The sequence below is a fragment of the Phyllostomus hastatus genome, unplaced genomic scaffold (assembly GCF_019186645.2).
Source record: "Phyllostomus hastatus isolate PE091 unplaced genomic scaffold, TTU_PhHast_1.1 phas_contig_477, whole genome shotgun sequence".
In the NCBI taxonomy this organism is placed as follows: Eukaryota; Metazoa; Chordata; class Mammalia; order Chiroptera; family Phyllostomidae; genus Phyllostomus; species Phyllostomus hastatus.
The window spans coordinates 1,612,570-1,633,359 of record NW_025333889.1 but is presented as its reverse complement, the minus strand read 5'-3'; the positions used below and the strand labels follow the sequence as shown (position 1 = coordinate 1,633,359).

Below are 20,790 nucleotides of genomic sequence, written 5' to 3'. Positions count from 1 at the left end.
ACGCTTACTCGGCCCTGACCCCTCCCAGGGCCGGTGAGGCAGGGTGCAGCTCCGCGCCCAGCCCCTGGCCTGCACGAGGCGCGGGCTCTTCCGCAGTGCCCCGCACCCCTGGCCCACCACGGCTCTGCGCACCGTGGGGCAGCTCGGGCAGGCCTGCAAGGCTGGTCCCCACGGCCTCCCCACCCCCCGCCCCCCGCACCCCCGCCGCCTCCCATCTGCCCCGTGGGCTGCTTATCGGGTAACCAGAGCCGGCAGCTGCGTCCACGCCTGAAACAGGAAGCCCGGGCCTGTGCGCGAGCCCTGAGAGCCCGCCGGGTGGCCGGGCCGGAGGATGGAGGAGCAGCGGGCGCTCACGGCCGCCAAGGACGGGGACCTGGCCACCCTGGAGCAGCTGCTGGAGGCCGGTGCCCTGGGCCCGGGCATCGTGGATGCCGTGGGGGCCGGCCTGGTGCACCACGCCACCCGGGCCGGCCGCCTGGCCTGCGTCAAGTTCCTGGTGCAGCGGGCCCAGCTGCCCGGCAACCAGCGGGCCCACAACGGGGCCACCCCGGTGCACGACGCCGCGGCCACCGGCAGCCTGGCCGAGCTGTGCTGGCTGGTGCGCGAGGGGGGCTGCGGTCTGCAGGTGAGCGGGGCGGCCCGAGGGCCGGTGTCGGGTGCAGGGAGCGCGGAGGGAGCCCTGAGCCAGGAGGTCCTCGGCCCCGGGCTTCTCCTTCCTCTCGGGGACTCGCCGCAGCCCCTCGGCTCAGTGGGCACAGCCCACCTCTGCCCCACCCCCGGCCCCACCCAAAGGGCACGGAGCCCGGGCCAGCTTCAGCAATGTGCCGCAGTGCCCTGTACCGCGCTGCATGGCCGGCTCAGAGCAGCCACTCGCCACTCCCCCCAGCCCGGGAGCGCCTGGCCTTGCCGGTCGGGCGGGCCAGCACCCATCATCGGGCCTGAGCCCCGAGGCCCGTCTCCCTTGGGGGCCAGTAAGGGCCCATGGGCCAGTGCAGCAGGGGCTCCGGCTCCGGAGCTGGAGCCGCCTGGGTGACTGAGGCCCGGCTGGCAGAGAGGGGTCTCCAGAGCTCAGTGACGGGCTTGCGGGGGTGCATTTCCACCAGGGCCCGCCCTCGCCTGGTCCCGGCCTGCCCCCCGCCCCTCGTGGGGGAGGGTGGGGAGCAAGGTCTGGCGGACGTGCACGGTCATCCGTGGTCCACTGGGTCCCGGGAGAGGGGAGACTCTGCCCCCAGTCACAGCCCCGAGGGGCAGCCGGGCAGGAGCGCCGACCCCACAGGGGATGTGCTGCCCAACCACGGGACCTATGGCCGGCTGGGGTGGGCACTCGGGGCGGGGGTGGGGGGCTAGCCCAGGAGGCGGTGTCCTGGGACACACGGCAGGCTGCCCAGCCCGGCCCAGGGGAGCCTTCCGGCCGGCAGCAGACACTGGGAAGGGGCGTGGCTGTGCTCAGGCACGGGGCCCTGAGCGTGGCAGGGGTGCAGACGCGGGGGGACCCAGACCTGGACTTGAGCCCTCGCCCCGCCTCTCACCTGGAGCAAGCCGCCTCGCTCAGGTGCTCCCTCAGAGGAGACGGCCCTCGCTGGGGCAAGCCGGGGAGGAGGGGGGCAGAAACCCCCAGGCGCGTGGGGTCTGCAGCAGCAGGGTGGACCCCGGGTGGGCTCTGGCTGCACTGGTGCTGCCCACGGGGCTGGGTCAGGACCTGCGCCCACCCGTGCCCCGGCAGGACCAGGACGCCTCGGGCGTCTCCCCGCTGCACCTGGCCGCCCGCTTCGCCCACCCGGCGCTGGTGGAGTGGCTGCTCCGGGAGGGCCACGCGGCCACGCTGGAGACGCTGGAGGGGGCCTTGCCGCTGCACCACGCCGCCGTCAGCGGGGACCTGACCTGCCTGAAGCTCCTGACGGCCGCCCACAGCAGGTGAGGGCCCAGGAGCGGCCTGGCGGGCGGTCCGGGGGCCCAGGGAGGCTGCGGCGAGGGGGGCGGAGGAGGCCAGCCGGCTGCCTTCGCTGTGGGCCGCGCAGGGCAGGCACGTGGTGGCAGGGGACAGGGGAGGGCAGCCTGCTGTCCCCACGTGTGTCCCCAGCGAGACCTGGCGTCTCAGACCTGGAGCAGGGCTCTCGGGCCTGGCCCCCCACGCCGGCCCCTTGGCCAGGGCCTGAGACCCGCCTCTGCGGACCGTCCTCAGAGCCTCCACGCTGGCCACGGAGTGCCTGTTAGAGCCACAGTTTCCCCACAGTTTCCACTTTTTAAAGGCTTTATTTATTTTGAGAGAGAGGAGAAGGGAGGGAGAGAAACCTCAATTGGTTGCCTCTCGCATGCCCCCAGCCATGAACCAAGCTTGCAACTCGGGCACGTGCCCTGGCCAGGAATCAAACCAGCGACCCTTTGGTTTGCAGGATGACGCCCAGCTCACTGAACCACACCGGCCAGGGCAAGATCCGCAGTTTTTAAAGGAGTGTCTATCCCTGGCTGGCGTAGCTCAGTGGACTGAGCGCAGGCTGTGAACCAAAGCATCGCAGGTTCGATTCCCAGTCAGGGCACATGCCTGGGTTGCAGGCCACGGACCCCAGCAACCCCACATTGATGTTTCTCTCTCTCTTTCTCCCTCCCTTCCCTCTCTAAAAATAAATAAAATTTTTAAAAAATTAAATTAAAAAAATAATAACTTACTAGTTCCTTATAAAAAATAAAAATAAAGGAGTCTCTACCCTTTGAAAACTGGGAGACTTCACATTAAAGCACATGCACATCACATGCACGCACATGTACACATGCACACACGTACATGCACACGTGTGTGCGCACATGCACGCACACGCACACAGAAGGCCCGTGCCCGGGGGGCCAGCATTCCCGCCTGGCCCCGACTGCAGGAGCCAGCGGTGATGTCTGTGTCACCAGGGGATGGGGTCAGCCTTGGGTAGGGGACGGCCCCTCCGTGCAGCCAGTCGCCGGGGACGGAGGACTCCCCCTGCACTGCAGCAGGTGGGGGCAGAGGGGATTCTGGAAACCCCAGCACCTGCTGGGTCTGCTCGCACCGACCCCAAATGCGGGCCTGGGCGCCCCCGGACCGCTGCCTCGGCCCCGCTCCGAGCTCCCTGACCCGCAGGCGCACTGGACCGGGCACCCTGAGCGGCGCCCCCTGTCTGCCGCTCCAGGACGCACAGCCTGACGGGAAGTGGGCGGGGCGGGATTCCAGCAGCGAGAGCCCCCGGCCCGCTGACCCCCACCCCAGATGGTGATTGGTTGGGAGCCCTCAGCGGGTCAGGGAGGGGGTGCAACCTCCCCTCCTTCGCTCTAGGCCCCAGGCTGGGGCAGCCCCCACCCTACCTTCTGCGCCCCGCACCAGGAGCCCGCTGAACCCCGCCCTCCCCCGCAGCAGCGTGAACCGGCGGACACGCAGCGGCGCCTCCCCGCTCTACCTGGCCTGCCAGGAGGGCCACCTGCACCTGGCACAGTTCCTGGTGAAGGACTGCGGGGCCGACGTGCACCTGCGCGCCCTGGACGGCATGAGCGCGCTGCACGCCGCCGCTGCCCGCGGCCACTACTCCCTCGTCGTCTGGCTGGTAAGGGGGACAGCTGGAAGCCCGGTGGTCCTGGAAGGCTGCCGCCTGCTCCTGCCTGCTCCCCAGGGCCCCTCTGAGCCGGGCCTGGCCGGGGTGCGGGGCCCATTCCCCGGGGTGCTTGCCCACCGGAGAACCGGGGACCCCCAGGGCCGCTGGGGAGAAAATGTGCTCCGAGCTCGGCCCAGGCTGGGCAGGGCTGCAGCCCGGAGCACATGGCTGTGCCAGGCAGGGCCGGCGGACTGGACGTCTGAGCCCCAGGGGGACTGAGGGGACCGCAGCACCGCCCCCTGGGGGTCTCCTGCCCCTCCCCCCAGAGTCCCAGTGCATGTCCTGGGTGCTCTCAGGCTTGCTGGCACCCAGGTGCTCGGTCACGGGTGCCTGATCTTGGCCATTCAGCCATTTGTTTACGCCCAGCTGCCCCAGAGCGGGGCCGGAGCCCAGCCCCCGCCTTCTGGGCCCCCAGAGGGGCCGCTGAGGCCTGTTTCCAGAAGGGAAGCCCCAGGACCCTGGGCCCTGAGCAACCCCCCGGGGGGTGGGAGGGGCTGGGCCTTCCTGCCTCCACCACAAAACCCAGGCTGGGCGGGGTGTCCGCTGCTCCAGAGGGACCGGGCTGTGGGGGACGACGCACTGCGTGGGGGAGCCATCTCCGCCCCCAGCTGCCCGGGTGGGGGGTGTGCTCCTGCCCCCAAAGCGCCTCCCCACCCTCCATGACCTCCTCCCCCTGGCTGCCCACCGGGAGCGGTCGCCCCGTCCAGCCTCAGCCTCCCTCCCCCCACCCCCCAGGTCACCTTCACCGACATCGGCCTGACGGCCCGGGACAACGAGGGGGCCACGGCCCTCCACTTCGCAGCGCGCGGCGGCCACACGCCCATCCTGGACCGGCTGCTGCTGATGGGCGCCCCGGTCACCAGGGACTCCTGGGGCGGGACGCCGCTGCACGACGCCGCGGAGAACGGGCAGATGGAGGTGAGCGGCGCCGGGCGCCTGCGTAAGCCGGCCGTCGGCGAGGGGGCCGGGAGTGCGACGTGTGTGCTCACACACTGGTGCGTGCACACGGGTGGACGCGCCAGCAGACACACGGATGCAACCCGGGGGCGGGGGTGGCCGCGGGGCGTCGACTGCTCCCCAGCGCTCACGCGGGCACCGCGCCTGCTTCCGACGGGAGCCCCTGGCGTCACGGTTTCCCCGGCGTGCGGGGGTGTCGGCCCGCAGGCTGCGCCCCAGACACGGAGGGAGCGCAGACGTGGTGGGACCCGGGCGCTCGGCGCAGGCTGCCACCCGTCCGTCGGGGGCCTCTCCGGCTCCTCCCCCCATGCCCACCGCCCTGTGTCCCCCGTGCCGCTGCGCCCGAACGTTCACGCAGTGAGACGCGTGCTCACTCCCCGGTGAATCACTTCCCTCCTTGCTGACTGAGTCAGCCCGGAGGGCTGGGCACGAGGAAAGCTCCATGCGGGCTCACCGCAGCCCCTGCGGGCCTCACTCGGAGCAGGGCAGGGGCGGTGGGGCGGGACACACTGGTGACGAAGAGGGCGTCGGGTCTGACCTGGGGACCGAGGGCCCTGGACTGACAGGTGCCTGAGGGGCCCTCCAGCCCCGTGTCCTGTGAGGCTCCTTGGGGAGGCCACGGGCTCTGGGACCCGGGGCTCGAACCCGGGCTGCCCGCCCCCTGGCATCCTGACCTTGAGAGGCAACTCCTCCCTCCTGGGGCCTCCTTTTCCCCCATGATGAGCCCCACGGGGGCAGGGGGCCACCAGCGCTGAAGGAGACCCAGGCACGTCCCCAGAGTCCCTAGAACGGTGCCGGCAGCGCAGGGAGGGAAGGCCCCGCGGGAAGGCCTCGCTGCCCCGTCGGTGGGACAAGCCTTCCTCGAGGGGTGAGCCCAAGGGTCCCCGCAGCCCCCAGCTCCCTGGGATGGGCTTGGGCTTTCAAGGCACAACCTGGCGGCCGTGCGGCCACAGAGAGGGGAGCCGGTGTGGGGGGAGGCCAGACGGGATGAGGCTGCCATTTTTAATGTGTTTTACCTCTGCAGTTTTTAAAAACCTATGTGACATTGTTGCTTTTGTTCAGCCCACAGATAAAGACTTAACTCAGACACGGCCACACACTTTCCCTCCTCCTTCCTTCCGGCGTCTCGGGCCCCACGCGGACCCCCTTCCCCTCAGTCTGAGAAACGCTTTCCGGGGGGTGCAACCCACGGCCCGCAGGCCACACTCGGGCCCAGGGTGGCTGTGAATTCTGCCCACCACAAAATCGTGAACGGACTTAAAACGTTATGAGATTTTTTTGCGATTGCATGTCACAATGTATTCCACATGCGGCCCCAGACAGCTCTTCCTAGGGTGCGGCCCAGAGACGCCTGAAGGTTGGACACCCCAGCCTAGACGGCCCCCTAGGCGGTGCGCACTGCTGGCGAGTTCTTTGTTTCTTTGTGTCCGTCTGTCTGGAAACATCTCTGCTTCTCTCCGGTACTGAAGGATGCTTTGCTGGGTCGAGAGCCGCAGCTCGGCAGGTTTGACCGGTTTTCTTCGGTGCTTTGAAAATGCCGCCCCGCGCTCCGGCCCCCATCACGAGGTCTGCTGCTGGGTGGGCGGGGGGGTCCCTGTTTGCAGCTCATCCTTTTTCCTCGGGCTGCGTTTGACACGGCCGTCGTCCAGTCTGGCCTTGCATCCTCGCTGTGGTGGGGCCAGAGGTGACGGCTCTGCATCCGTCCCACCGGGGCTGCTCCGGCTTCCCCGGTGCGTGCCGTCTGCCGGCTCCCAGCCGTTCCCCTCTCAGACGCGCGCCCGCCCCCACGCCGTGTCTCCCGTGCCGGGGCTGATGTGATTGGGTCGGCCAAAAAGTCCGTTTAAAGCCCTGGCTGGTGTAGCTCAGTGGATTAAGCACGGGCTGCGAATCAAAGTGTCGCAGGTTTGATTCCCAGTCAGGGCACATGCCTGGGTTGCAGGCCACGGCCCCCAGCAACTGCACATGGATGTTTTTCTCTCTCTCTCTTTCTCTCTCTCTCCCCGCCTTCTCTCTCTAAAATTAAATAAATAAATAATCTTTAAAAAAAGATTCCTTAAAAAAAAAAGTCTGTTTAGTTCTTCTCCATAAAATAAACCCCACGTGTTTTGTTTTCACGAATAACTTTACTGATTTTGAGATTTTCAGTAAGCTGGCTGTCGCCTGCTATTGGCTTCTAGTGGGCAGAACCCAGGGGGCTGCTCAACACCTTCCGGTGCGTGAGAGAGCCCCACGGCAGAGAGCTATTTGTCCGACGTGTCGACAGCGCCCTGCAGACCACTTTTGACACGTGTGATTGGTCACAGCACCTTCTCCACACACCGCACAAAGCTTTATGTTTTTGCATTTCTGTTGTGTTTTTATAAATTTTTAAAAATATTTTATTTATTTATTTTTAGAGAGGGAAGGGAGGGAGAAAGAGAGAGAGAGAAACATGAATGTATGGTTGCTGGGGGCCATGGCCTGCAACCCAGGCATGTGCCCTGACTGGGAATCGAACCTGTGATGCTTTGGTTCGCAGCCCGCGCTCAATTCACTGAGCTACACCAGCCAGGGCTCATTTCCGTTGTGTTTTTACCTTTCTTGACACATAAAGCATAATACACCAAAAATGTTGCTTATTTTCTTCCATCTGCAATATTAATGGGGCTGCACACAAATTCACCAATTTTGGTAAGTTTTCTTTTTTAAACGCACGCTGATATATATGGCAGCTGTCACAACACACTCTAACCAAACTGTTTTGAATGAGGTCAGAGACACTAAGCGCCACCAGAGCTGTCGTACGGACAAAACCGAATGGACACCCTGGCCGGCCCAACAGGCGCCCATCCACCCTGACCGCAGCTGCCGGCACTCCGTCCAGCCGTGCTGTGTCTGGGCCGTCCTGCGGGTCCGTCTGCCGTTCGCTCGCTCTCCAGCCGCAGCTTTTAGCTCGGTTACGGCGTCCGTGTTCTCCACCTTCCCATCGGCCACTCTTCAAGTCCGTGGGGTCGCGTTCCGTGGCGTGCCGTTCCGTGCCCAACCCCTCCAGCCCGGTCCCTCTCTGCTCTGCCCGTCCTCCCATCCCCGGGGGTCCGCTGGGTTCAGTCCCAGGGCTCCTGTTTTTGCTGACTGTGTGGTGCGCGGCGCAGCCGAGAGGCGACTGGCAGGCATCCTCTGAGGCCTGGGGTGCGCTGCCTGCCAGCACCGAGGGGCCTGTGAGCCCGGGATCGTCTCAGCCCGCACCCCAGGCTCAAGGGGCCCCGGAGCCCCTGCCAGGAGGGCCTCCGCTCCGCTCTCCTGTGCTGGGGGGCGGCACCCTCTGCCTGTGGCAGCCGGTGGCAGACCGAGCCCGCCCCGCCCGTGGAGGGCCCTGAGCTTGGCCGCCCACCCTCCTCCCAGAAGGCCGCGAAAGAGCTGCTCAGGGTGTGACCGCTGCCCCTGTGCCTGCCCTTCTGAGTGCCGGCCGGGCTTACCCCTCTGGCACTTGTCTCCTGACCTTGGCCTGGCAGTTCTTCGCTGGCTCGTTACCTCCGGATGCGCCAGGAAGGAGGCTGTTAGGTCCAGCCCCATGTCTCACGCTGACTGGGGGGCGGATGAACCTGATCCACCCGCTTCCCCGACATGGGCCCTCCCGCCTGCCTGTCGCTGCCGCCGGCCTGGCCTCCCCCCTCCACCTCAGCCACCAGCCTCTGCTCGCAAGTCCCAGCCGTGGCCAGGTCGTCACTCTGCACCCCGGTTTCCTTCCTCCAGGGGTGCTGCGGACATGGCGGCCGGTTCTGTGGTCCGAGCCAGGGATGTGGGCTGCAGGGTCGGGTCGGGCTCCGAGCCGGGCCGGGTCCCGCCAGGCCGCCTTCTTGCCGCCCAGGGCCTGCTGGAGCTCCCGGCCCGGACGCCTGGGTTCCCCGCGGGATGGGGTGCCAGAGCCCGTGGGGCCCGGGGCCCGGCCAGGGCGGCTGTGGGTGCCGGGGGCACGGCGGGTCCTCAGGCGGGTTCCCCGCCCAGGAGCTCGGGGCGCGGCGCCGCCCTCCGTGGGGCCTGGTGGGCGCCGCGGGCGGGTGTGGGCGCCAGCCAGGGTCACCTGTGCCCTTCCCCGCAGTGCTGCCAGACCCTCGTCTCCCACCACGTGGACCCCTCCCTGAGGGACGAGGACGGCTACACGGCGGCAGACCTGGCCGAGTACCACGGGCACCCGGACTGCGCCCAGTACCTGCGGGAGGCAGCCAAGCCCGTGAGTCTCACGGTCCCCCGTCCCCCTGGGTGGGGGGAGGGGGACGGGCCCCGCCGCCCTGACGGACCGGGTCGCTAGAAAGCTCTGTGTGCGCCGTGCCCTTTGCAGGGACAAGGCCCTGGCCTGGGCCGAGCCAGCCTGCTGGGCACCGGGCTCGGGGTCGAGCAGGGGCCACGACCGGGCCGGGACTGTCTGAGGCTGGGCCCAGGGCTGGGCTGGAGGCTGGGCCGGGACCGAGGTCTGCCATCCCCCTGGACCACAGGGTCACGGGCTCCTGACCCTGGATCCCCCGTGACCAGGGCCCCAGGGTGACGTGGTGTCAGACTGAGGTTACCCACGGGTGGCAGCGGGACCCTGGGTCCCTGAGGAGGTGACCCCAAGAGGCTGGGCCTGCCCCGTGCAGCCAGAGGTGGCAGCCTCTGCGCCCGTCTCGGCCTGTGACCTTGAGCCTCCCTGCGTCTGTGAGGACAGGGATCCGTCCTGCTGGCCCCGTCCCCAACAGGTGACAGGCCACGAGTGTTTGCTGAATACACAGAGGAGCAGATGGGCGAGGGAGTGAAGGGAGGGACCTGAGGGCGGACGGGCGGGCACGTGGGCGGAGCCAGGCTCCCCCCAGGCCCTCCCACCATCCCCCCCCTCCAGGCCTAAGGCCCCCCCACTGTGACAGCTCAGTCTCAGCCTGCCACTCCCTTTCGAGGCCACCCCTGCAGGAGGGGTCCCTGCAGCGGCCGGGCCCCACGTCCAGTTGGCGGCACCGAGGCCGGGAGAGCTGACCCGTGAGGCCGCTGCCCCCCCTTGTCCCTCAGGGGCACCCGGGGTCAGCGGGGGCGGGGCTGCAGCCCTTGGCCACCCACCGCCAGGCACCCCTGGTCACCTGACGCCCACACCCACCCGCCGGGGGTCGAGGGCAGCTCAGGGGCTGTAGGGACACGCTCGTGCCCCAGTTTGTCCTGGAGGAACTGCTGAAGTAACTTATTTACTCATTATTTTATTGAACGTTCAGGGGTCACTGCTTGGTTAGAGGTCGCTTTCCTGGCGCAGGTGGCGCTGTTAGTGGGGCCCGGCTGGCTGCTGGGGTAGAGGTCAAAGGGCGCTGCCCATCAGCCGGGTGCCCGGCGTGGCCGCTGAGATCAGGAGGGCGGCGGGCAGCTGCCCAGCTGCCAGGGAGCGGGTCCCACCCTGCCCCTGGCTGAGGACCCTGGCCCGTCCCCAGCCCTGCCGCGCTGCGGTGCCCATGGCCAGGGCCATGTCCAAGCAGGGTCTCTGCCCCGCCCTGCGTCTCCGGTCCCCGCGCATCTGCCGGCCCCTCTGGCCGCTGTGTCCAGCACTCTTAGACGGACAGGGGTCCTCGGTGCTGCCCTGACTCCCTGAGACGTGGGGAACCGGCCCATCTCGGGTTTCCTGGCGCTTCGTCCGGTCTCCTTGGTGACGCCACAGGACTCGTGAACACCCCCAAGCAGCCTGGGCTGCAGGTGCAGCGCCCCGCCCCCACTGCAGCTGAGGGCCCCCAGCCCGCCCACCTGCTCCACCTGCGGCGCCGGAGCGCCGGGCGGGCTCCTCCGCCTCCGTCGGATCCAGGGCCCCTGGGCCCGCATCCTGGGCCCACGGCTGGCACAGCCAGAGGCAGACCCTTGGCCGTGGAGGCTGGTGTGTCCCGTGAGCTTCCGTCCGGAGCTGGGGGAGATGTGGGGTCAGGACCGGAGCCTCCCCTTCCCCTCCCTCAGTGAGCCCCTGGGACGCCAGGGGGAGCCAGCCACTCGCCGCTGGCTGGAGCCGTCCCCCGCCCGGCCACCTGCTGCCCGCGGCCAGGTGTGGCCGGCGGCTGTCAGCTGGGGGCCGCGGCCGCACAGGCTGCGCGCCTGATACAATATTGATGGAAATGCAATATCCAGAGGTCGCCGGCGCCGGCCTCTCTCCGTGTCGGGCTCTGGGGAGGTGGCAAAGGCCTTGAGGCCCAGGAGGGGCAGCCTGGGGACGGGGCTGCCCAGGCGGAGGCCACCCGGCCGGCGGGAGGTGCCCCCTTCGTAGGCGGGTCTGCAGGGCCGGGGGCGGGGCCTGCCTCCCCCTCCCCACTTCGGCCGTGGCCACGTCCTTTGGCTCCCTGGGCACCCTTGTGCACAGTCAGGGCTGGGACAGGGGCAAGGGGCCCCCTGCACCCCAACTCCCTCCTGTGGGGCCCGTTTGCACGAGGTGCTGGCCGGGTGGCCGCAAGGGGGAACTGCAGCCTGGCGGGGAGTGTGGTCCTGCCAGTGGGGGCTGCACCTCCGCACCGCAGCCAAGCGACCCCCCTTCCGTGCGTCCACCGCCCTACTTGCCCCTACCCTGCACTCATTGCCACCAGGCGGTGCAGGCAAGTGCTGCGCATCTCTGAGCCTCGACTTTCCCGTCTGTAAAATGGGAGCAAGGAGCCTAGTTGCAGGTTAGAGGAGGCGCCCACCGAGCGCCCAGCAGGCCCAACTCCCCTCCCCTCCAGGTCCGGAAGGGTCCTAATACCGCTTCCCATTACAGATGGGGAAACTGAGGCCCAGAGCGGGCAAGGGGCTCCCCTGGGCAGCCCGCTCCCCCGGGGACGGGCAGGCCTGGCCAGGCGGCCAGTAACTGAATCTCAGCCGTGGTGACCGGTGTCCGGCACCCCTTTGCGGGTCATGATTTTCCCGGCCCGGGTGGCATTACAGGGCTGTAACCCGGCTCGACACCGCTGTCCTTGATGCATAATGCATGGCCGCCGCCGCGCCGCTCAAATCTCACCAAAAACCAGGGGAGGGAGGCTGCCCGCTGCGGGGAGGGTGCCCGCCTAGGGGCGGCTGCCCAGTGCGGGGGGCGACGCGCCCACTGTCAGGACCCCGCAGGTCCGGACCCAGTGCCGGACGGTCCTCGGGTCCTTGCCGCGTCGGTTCGTGTCTGGGGCCCAAGTGAGGGACATGGGGACGGGGGACACGGGGGTGCCCGCCGCCGGGGAAGCACCGCAGCAGACCCCCGTCCCGGCACGGAGACTCCGCAGTGACAGTGCAGTGAGGCCTGTCCCACGAGCCCGGGCCCTGCAGGCACCCTTCTCAGTGCCTGGCCCCCCCAGGGGCCTCCAGACGCCCAGGCAGGGGGCCCGAGCCCAGGGCTGCCTCCCCAGAGCTGCTGCTGGGTGCAGTCAACAAGGGCTCCGCCCCAGAAACAGGGTGGCAGGAGGTCCCCCAGCCGCGGGTGCCACCTGGGGCCCATTGTCCATCCCCCCAGGTCCCAGACCAACTCCCAACGCCCTGCCTCCTCCCTCTTCCTCCCCCCGCCCGGGAGGGGCAGAGAAGGTTCTTGCCCCTCCCCCCGGAGCAGGTTCCATGGGGGAGGGGCCCAGGGCCCCCAGGAGGGCAGGGAGCCGGGCAGGCGGGGCAGGCGAGCGCGGGCACTGGGATGGCCCTGGGGGGAGGCCCCAGCTCAGCCCTCTGCGCGTCAGCCTGCGGCTGCCAGCTCGCCCCCAACCCTGACCCCACAGGGTCCGGCTGACCCTGGCGGCAGCTGCTAAGCCGGGCTGTGTCTGCGTCACGGACGCTGGAAGGAGACAGGAGACGCCAGGGTCTGGGACACAGGGCAGAGGGCAGGCGTCATGCTTTGTGGGGTGTCCTTGCCGGCCCCCAAGTCCCAGGGTCCCCCGGCGGCAGCTACGCCCACAGGAAGTCTGCGACACCGCTGCGCACCCCGCACCTGGCAGCCCTGTTTTAGAGCCAGCAGGCCTGCGCCCCTCCCCGCAAGCGTGCACGGCCTTGAGAAACGCCGGCTGGGAGAGGCCAGGGGTGCGAGAGGCCCACCGCCGGCCTCTTCTTCCCCTGCTGGGGCCCCTGGACCACGGCACCAAGGAGCAGGGATTCGAGGGGCTTCCGGGCCCGGCAGGAGCCAGGACTGGGGTCCCAGACCCGCTGCGCCCCGGCTGTGGGGCCTCGAGAAAGCCCCTTGCCCTCCCTGTGCCCCGGGGCTGCCTTGGGGTGGAGGTACCGCACGGGGGTTCCCCTGGGAGGTCTCTCCCTCCGGTGCAACCCTGCAGGGAGATCTCGGGTGCCCCCCCTCCCATAGGGCCCACCTCCCAGGCCCCCGCACCGCAGAGGGGTAAGGTGCCTGGTAAGGGATCCCACAGGCGGCCCAAGCCCGCCTGGCCACCTGACACCTTTGCCTTCAAATATTAACGCGGTGCTCCCGTTCCTGGGGGGACGGCCGCGACAGCCCCCGGCAGCGCAGGGCGGCCCCAGCTCCCTGAGCTCACAGCCCGGCCCCTGTGTTGACCAGGCCGGGCACGGGCCGGCGCTCCCCAGCCCGCTGTGCGCTGGGGCTCCCGGATTCCCGCAGGCAGCGAGGCAGGAGGTGCGTGGCGGCGGGCGGGCGGGTCTCAGGCGGAGCTCCTCCTGTGCAGTGGCCGCGGTGCGCGGGGAGCCCTGGACGGGAATGTGACTGAGGGGCTGGAGGAGGTGGGTGTGACGGGCACCCCTAGGTGCTGGGGTGGCCAGCTAGGGAGTCCACCGCCTTGCGGGAAGTGGGGCTGCCCCACCCGTGGGTGCGTGAGGGGACGCCCGGAGCAGCCGAGAGGTTTGCCCCGGCGGGACAGGTGCAGACAGAGCTCTGTGCAGGATGGACATACACAGACCTCTCGCTCCCCACGATGAGGGGCGTCAGGGCACGGCAGGGCCAGCAGAGCACCAGAGGGGGCTCCTTCCAGCCGGGCCCTCTGTCCCACCCCCTCTCCCCAGCAGCACCCTGCCCTCCCCGAGGCCACACCCCACCCCAGGTGCCCGCTGCAGGGAGGGGACCAGGCGCTGTGGTCTGCCGCTGGGTGGGGCGCTCCGAGGGAACACGGCGCACAGCCCTCCTCGCCGAGACGGAGCCGGGGCCGCCCTGCGCCCAGCCGGGAGCCCAGGTGGCCGCCCGCTGAAAGAGGGAGCCAGACGGCCTCCAACGTCCAGCTTCAAACCACAGGCCTCAGGGTCCTGGGAGGCCAGCTGAGGTTCCTCCTGGAGACTCCCTCGGCCACCTAGGCGGGGACGGGCGGAGCCGGGGAGGCGGGCGCAGCCCTCCCGCTGACAGCAGCCGCTGCGTCAGGGCAGCCTTCGCGCCCCGTGTCCCTGGCTCAGCCGGCCCGTGCGTCCGTCCGCCCGGCCAGCAGACGGTCAGTGCCGACACTGAGGCTGCGCGGGGGGCCTGTCCAGGCCAAGGCTCGTTCCAGCTGCCCCCTGTCAGTGCTTGGGGGCAGGAGAGGCGGCGAGGACAGCACGGCGACTTTTTTGGACACGGGGCAGAGTGTGGGGGTGAAGCGTGGGTGCCCTGCGGCCCCCAGGCCCCCGGGCCCAGCCCTGGCGGTCTGTGTCCAGGGGGCCCTGGGGAGGGTGGCTGGGCAGTGCGTGGTGGGTCCCGGGCGCAGCACTGCCGCCGCTCTGAGACGTGCTCACAGCCCGGGGCCCTGCTAACGCTGCTGAGGAGAGTTCCAAGTTCCTAGTGGCTTCCCCCTGAGCCTGGGGGCCTGGCACCGGCCTTGCTCGGGGGGGGGGGCGCTCCAGGGGGCCTGTGTCAGCACAGAGGGCAGGGATAGCCCGGGAGGGTGTGCGCATGTTGGTGCACGTGTGCGCGGGTGCCGTGTGGGGCCACATCTCTGGCCAGGCCAAAGAGACGTGAGCTCAAGCCGGCCACCGGGTCCCGACCCCGCCCCTGGAGCTGCCTCTAGAGGGAGCCAGCGAGCCACACCTTCAGGCAGGGGTTCACGTGGTGGCGGTGGTGACTTTGGGGGGCAGGTGTGTGGCGGCACTCAGACAAGCGCCTGGGGTGTTTGGGGAGCCCTGGTCACCTGGTGCGGGGGGGTGGAGAGACACGGGGCACAGGACCTGGAGGGGTGCGGCCCCTCCTGCTTGCTTGGCCCCCCCAGACCCGTTCCAGGAAGCTGGGGCCAGACTAGACCTCTGGACACCCCTGCCCCCGCCTGGTAGCTCAGGCAGCCCAAGCCCAGGCCCACATGGGCCCCCAGTGACCGGGCCTGTCCCCCCCCCCAGGTGCCGCTCCTGATGGCGCCCCCACCCCCGCCATTTCCCCCACCTCCGCTGTCGGCTGCCAGGCGCCCCCCGGAGGACGGGAGACGGGGCTCAGGTCTCGGGAGCCCCAACTGTGAGTACCCCTGCCCAGGAGGACGGGCCTGGGTGCCAGGAGTGGGCACTGCTGGCCTCACCCTGAGGCCCTTTGGGGGGGCAGTGGAGGGGGGTCAGTGACTGACTCCATGCTGAGGACTGGCCGGATAGGGCTGGGGGCCTCCCGCCCGCCGCCCACCCCCCACCTCGTCCAGGTTTCCTTCACGGTCCCTGCTCTTCCAGAGTGAGGTCAGCATTTCCCACGGTGGGTGCCAACCCCTGCCCGGCCCCCAGGGTCCCTCCGTGAGCTCGGAGCCCCTGGGGCCGGCCCTCCATCAGCACAGTCTCGTGGGGCAGCTGTGCCCCCTCTCTGGGCCTCGCTGCCCAGAGGTACCTCCCTCCCGGAGGAGCCAGGGACATGGCCCTTAAACTGCGGGTCACCTCCAGTTAGGGGACCGTGACCAGCATTCATCAGCGGGACAGAGCCGCTGAGCGAAGTCCGCGGGCCCCCGTGTATGGAGGGTCAGCGTCGGCCCCGGGCGTGTGGTCCTCAGGCAGCCGCGGGGGGCCGTGCGGGCCTGGGTGGGATACAGAGCGTGTTTCTCCTCGGGCCGTGGCCCTAGGTGGTCTGCGGTGGGGCCAGGGGCACTGGGGGCGGCAAAGGGCAGGCCCTGTGGTTGGATGGGCTGTGTCCGGCCCCCAGACCACTGGCTGTAGCAGGGGGGCGGGGAGGGGCGGGCAGCACCGACCAGGGCCAAACGCAGACTCTCCAACCAGCCCGTGTGCAGAGGCCCGAGGACGCCCCCAGGGTGAAGGAGTTCGCCCAGGGCGTTTTTGGGGGGTCAGGGGCTGGCTGGGTCTTTGGCCCCACGTGGGGTGCGGGCCCTGCCCCAGGTCCCAGGTCCTCGACCCCCGAGCCCCTGCGCTCTCCGGGAGCCCCTCTGACTCCGGCCCCTCTGACTCACAGCGGCCGCGTCTCTCGGCCCCGCCTGGCCTGGCCAGCCGGACCAGCCCCTCCGGAGGGAGCAGATGAGCCTCGCGGTCCCCCTGGCGGCCACCACCACCAGCACGATGGCCGTCCCTGCGGTGCGTCCTCCCCGCTCTGCCGCCCCGTGTCCCAAGGCCCCCAGCCAGCTCTCACGTCCTCCTGCCTGGGCCCGGCGAGGTCTCCCTGGGGAGGTGACCCCAGGTCACTCCCTTCCTCCCAGGCAGGGGGGGCCTGGGGTGACCTCTGAACTCAGGGTGCTTCCCACCCCTCCCCCAGTGCTGCTGTCGTGACGCAGAGAAGCAGGCAGACGTCGGTGGGCAGGGTGGGCCTGGCGCCTGCTGCCCTCCTCCTTGGGGCGCCCAGCCAGCCCGGGACCCACAGGAGGGGGCACCCTTCCTTCCTCATCCTTGTCCTGGGCACGGGCCATGACGCTCAGGGCCCCCGCCCTCGGAGGGTCGCGGCGTGCACAGTGCATTACAGGCTCCCACGAGCCCCGAGGTCCAGCCGGCCTCCAGGCTGGGTCCGTGCAGCTGCGCCCGGTCGGGGTCGCCCATCCGCACGGTGTCCTCTGGGCAGCTGCTTCCCTGCCGGACACAGCAGAGCCGTGGAATGTCTCTCCACCCGCACATCCCCTGGGCCCCACGAGGGACACTGCGGGCTCCTGCCCTCAGAAAGCCCACACTGACCAGGCCGGGCGTGCTGTCTGTCGTCTCCCCTGCCCCGCTGGCGCCCCCACAGCCCCTCCTCCCTGGGCAGGGTCCCCTGGGGCCCTGAGAGATCTACTCACACCCTCACAGGGGGCAGAAGCGGCAGTGGGGAATGCCCCAGAAGGGCTGGCCGCGCTGCAGCTGGACGGACTGCCCTCTGGTGACCTGGACGGGCTGGTGCCCACGCGGGACGAGCGCGGCCGGCCCATCCCCGAGTGGAAGCGGCAAGTGATGGTGCGGAAGCTGCAGGCGCGCCTGGGCTCAGACCCGGTGGAGGATGCTCAGGTGGGCGGGGCGGGGCGGGGCCAATGGAATGGGAGGGGCGTGGTCAAATGGGGAGGGGTGGAACCAGAGGTGATGGACAGAGGGGGCGGGGCTTTGTCCTGGTTGGTGGACGTGGAAGGAGTGGGACCCTGATCCCACAGTTGAAGTCCTGAGGCCCAGGCCCCCCACTCCTCGCCCCTCTGTGGCCTCAGTTTCCCCTTCTGCCGCAGTCAGAGGGCTGTGAGCAGTGCCCCGCCCCCTGGGTTACAGGTGTGATCCCCACATGTCCTCTGACCTAGTGGATTGCGTCCCCTCCTACCTGTGCCAAGCCCTGCTCTGGACAGCGCAGGGGGCAGCCCTCCCCACTGGCACCCGTGTTCCAGCGGGGAAGCCTGGGTGTGCAGGGGAAGGGTGACGCCACGCACCGTGGGGAGAAATGAATCAGGGGCAAGGGGAGGGGCCGTTCCGTGGGGTGCTCAGGCCGCCCCTCTGGGGGGTGACCCTGAGCAGGGGCCAGAGGGAGGTGGGGATGTGGGACCAGCGATGCCAAGCAGTGGGACCGGCGTGTGCAAAGGTCCGGGGGTAGAACAGGCCGGCCCGCGGTGGAGCCAGGAGGAGGCGGGAGTGGCGTGAATGGGGGTGGTGGGCAGAGGTGAGGTCAGAGGGGGAACAGGCAGCCATCACGGGACCCCGGCGGCCGGGCCTCTGGGGAGGCTTTGGAGACCTCCACGGAGACGGCTGCAGTTTGACCTGGCTTGTCCCAGGCTCCCCGGGCTGCCCCTGGACTGCAGTTCCGGAGTCCGACCCTAGAGGGAGCCAGCTGTGCTGGGAGGAGCGGCTCCGCAGGGCTGGGCATAGAGCAGCCCTGTGCAAGCCCCTGATGCCAGCCACACGCGGCTGCTGAACTTCATGAAAATGAGATGCACACCGATGCCCGCCCAGCACAGTGGCCGCTCCCGCCCCGGGCAGCCGGGCCAGAGAGTCCGAGCCTCGGTGCAGAGAGTGCCTGGGGCCCTTGGGCACCGGGAGCGAGCCCCCTCGGGGAGCTCCCGCCCAGGGGAGCGCGGCCCCTCGCGGCCGCCCCACTGACCGGCCCTCCCCGTGCCCAGGACGACAGGGGCAGTGCAGGCCGCGTGGAGCCAGCCGCCTGGCGGTACTCGCAGACCCACCAGGCCATCCTGGGCCCCTTCGGGGAGCTGCTGACGGAGGACGACCTGGTGCACCTGGAGAGGCAGATCTCCGAGCTGCAGCTGCGGCGGCGCTGCCAGGAGTACGAGAGCCAGCTGGGCCGGCTGGCGGCCGAGCTGCAGGCCCTGCTGCCCCAGCCCCTGGTCAGCATCACTGTCAACAGCCACCTCCTGCCCCGGGCGGCCGAGTGGGAGGGCATGGAGGCCCCCGGCCCGGGGCCCGAGCCCGACGGCGGCGAGGGGGCCGCGGAGACCGCGCCCCGCGGGCAGCCCCTGCCCCTCTGGTGCAGCCACGTGGCCCGGCTGGTGCGGAGCATGTCGCTGCTGCTGAAGGGCATGAACGGGCTGGTGCAGGGCGAGGGGAAGCCGGCCGCCCAGCCCCCGCCAGAGGCCCCCGCCGGGTCCCCGCAGAGCGAGGCCCAGCGCGAGATCCAGGAGTGCGGGGTGTCCGTGCGGACGCTGCGTGGCAACTTCGAGGCGGCCCCCGGCCTGCCCTGCGCCCCAACCCTGGGGCCCTGCGAGGCGGGAGCCCAGCCCGGGCAGTGCCCACGAGGCTGCTGGCCAGGCCCCCCGCAGCCCCGGGGCGGGGGCCTCCTTGGAGGGGAGCCCGGGCCGGGCGACACGGAGGAGGCCAGCGACTCGGGCATCAGCTGCGAGGAGGCCCTGTCGGAGGCGGGCGCCGGGCACAGCCCCGACCTGGCCAGCCTGCGGAAGGAGCGCATCGTCATGCTCTTCCTCGGCCACTGGAAGAAGTCCGCCTACACGCCCGCCCTCAAGACGGCCGCCTGCAGGACCCTGGAGGCCCGCCGCGCGGGGCCGCGGGCCCAGGAGGCGGCCAGGGCTCCGGGGCCGCCCTCCCCGCTGCCCGGCGAGGGCCCCCGGCTCGGCCACCTCTGGCAGCAGCGCAGCATCATCGCGCACCTGCTGGGCACCTGGAAGGCCGTGCTGGCGCACGTGCCGGCCCGGCAGCTGCGGCGGCTGAGCCGGCGGCCCCGCGGCCTGCTGTCGCCCGAGCAGTTCCTGCCGCACGTGGACGGGGCGCCGGTGCCCTACGGCGGCCTCACGCTGGACCTCTTCATGCTGGGCTACTTCCAGCTCCTGGAGTGCGACCTGCCGGCCGAGGAGCGGAAGGCGCGCCACCTGCTCTGCTTCGAGGTCTTCGAGCACCTGGGCGCCCACGGCTGGGAGGCCGTGCGGGCCTTCCACAGGGCCGTGACCGACGAGGTGGCCGCGGGCCGCCGCGCCTGGGCCGACGGCTTCGAGGACATCAAAGCCCGCTTCTTCGGCCCCCGCCGCGGCCCCGCCTGGGACGCGGAGCCCGGCCGCACGTCGGGCCTGACCCCGCTCGGCCCCCCGCCCCCCACCGCCACCGCCCCCGGGGGCGGCCCGCCCAAGCCTGCGGCGCAGCGGCCGGGGCCCAGCTCCCAGCCGGGCAGCTTCAACAGCGAGGACATCTGTGGCTACATCGACCGCAGCTTCGCCTTCTGGAAGGAGAAGGAGGCCGAGATGTTCAGCTTCGGGGACTGAGGCAGGCGGGCGGGCGGCCCCCCCGGGGGACGGGGGCCAGGGGGGCCCTGGCAGGGTGTGGGATTTCTCCTGCCCACGGCCGGGCAGGCGCACACTCAGCACGCTCCCCGCGCCCCCGGCCCTGCCCCCGACAGGGGTGCCCAGCCCCGGGCTCAGGCTCAGCATCCCTCTCACCACCGAGTCCAGGGGGCCCTCCCAGCTCTCCTTCAGCCCTGGAGCTGACGACCTGCCATCCCAGCCCCAGGCCCCTCTGCCCACTGGTCCCCAGGCCCGGGGCACGCCATGACCAGCTTTCCACGGGCCCTCCGTCCAGCCCTGGTGTCCTGTCCCCCAGTGTCTCTGGCTCTGCGGCCCGGCCATGTCCAGAGCCTCCGTGTGCCCCACATGGGTCCTGCCTCGGTTTCTTCTGGTGACCTCAGGCCTTGTCCCTCCACCTCCCCGGCCTCTCTTTCCCCACCTGTGAAATGGGAGCGGGGCCGCGAGCTGGGGAGAACGGGCCTGCCTGGCCTGGCTGTCCACAGACGCGCCCTCTGGGCCCGGGAGGTGGGCCACACACACTTGCAAGCTGGTCTCACGCAGTCACCTGCTGACACGCACGTGCCCACCCCACGGCGTCCCAGGGGACCTGGTCCCAGAGAGAGGGCTCCCTGGGGGGCTCCTGCCCCCGCTGGACAGCCTCTCCTGGGCCCTGCCTGTGGGCTCCTTGTCGTGAGTGGGGGCATCTGTGACAGGGGCGGTGGCTGGGGGGGGGGCAGCTGGGAGGAGCTCTGAGCACAGGGGACCCTCAGAGGTGAGCCTCGGGCCCAGAGGGCTCATGGCCGGGGTGGACACACACTAGCTGGACCCTGATCACCTGGTGCCACTGCAGCCTTCCCCGTGAGGGAACGAGGAAAGGGGGTGGCCGCCCCCTCAGGGAGCCTCCAGTGCTGCAGAGCGTCTCGTGAGCAGGTGGCGAGGGGGGAACAGAGCCCCACATGGCTTGTCCCCAGACCCCAGGGCAGCCGGGGGGTGGGCCCCACCAGCTGGGATAGTGGCCCAGGGGACTTTGGGGGACGGTGTCCTGTAGCTGCTCAGTGGCCCCAACAGGGGCCCCAACAGGCAGTGTGTGGGGAGGGAACCCTGGGACCGTGCTGTGGCCACCACGTCCCTGCAGCCAGGCCCCTCGTGACAGGTGTTCTGCACAGCTTGGGGGGGGGGCAGCCAGTGAGCTGTTGGGTGGCCCAGAGCCCCCCCGCCCCCGCAGCCAGCCCCTT

General features: G+C 70.1%; 1 protein-coding gene across 2 annotated transcripts; it reads left to right on the top strand.

Moving 5' to 3' along the window:
* Positions 1-331: 331 nt before the first annotated feature.
* Positions 332-20,217, top strand: ESPNL (espin like). 2 transcript variants are annotated; one of them, XM_045845568.1, is made up of 10 exons: positions 332-625; positions 1,724-1,914; positions 3,377-3,563; positions 4,347-4,529; positions 8,647-8,778; positions 14,793-14,886; positions 15,629-15,646; positions 15,832-15,950; positions 16,650-16,844; positions 17,933-20,217. In XM_045845568.1, exons 1-10 carry the CDS (start codon positions 332-334, stop codon positions 19,535-19,537), a joined length of 3,018 nt encoding a protein of 1,005 aa, XP_045701524.1. In that variant the 3' UTR covers positions 19,538-20,217. The 2 variants fall into 2 exon arrangements, with proteins under 2 accessions (XP_045701524.1, XP_045701523.1); XM_045845567.1 differs by lacking the exon at positions 15,629-15,646 and having other exon boundaries at positions 14,793-14,904.
* The last annotated feature ends 573 nt before the right edge of the window (positions 20,218-20,790 follow it).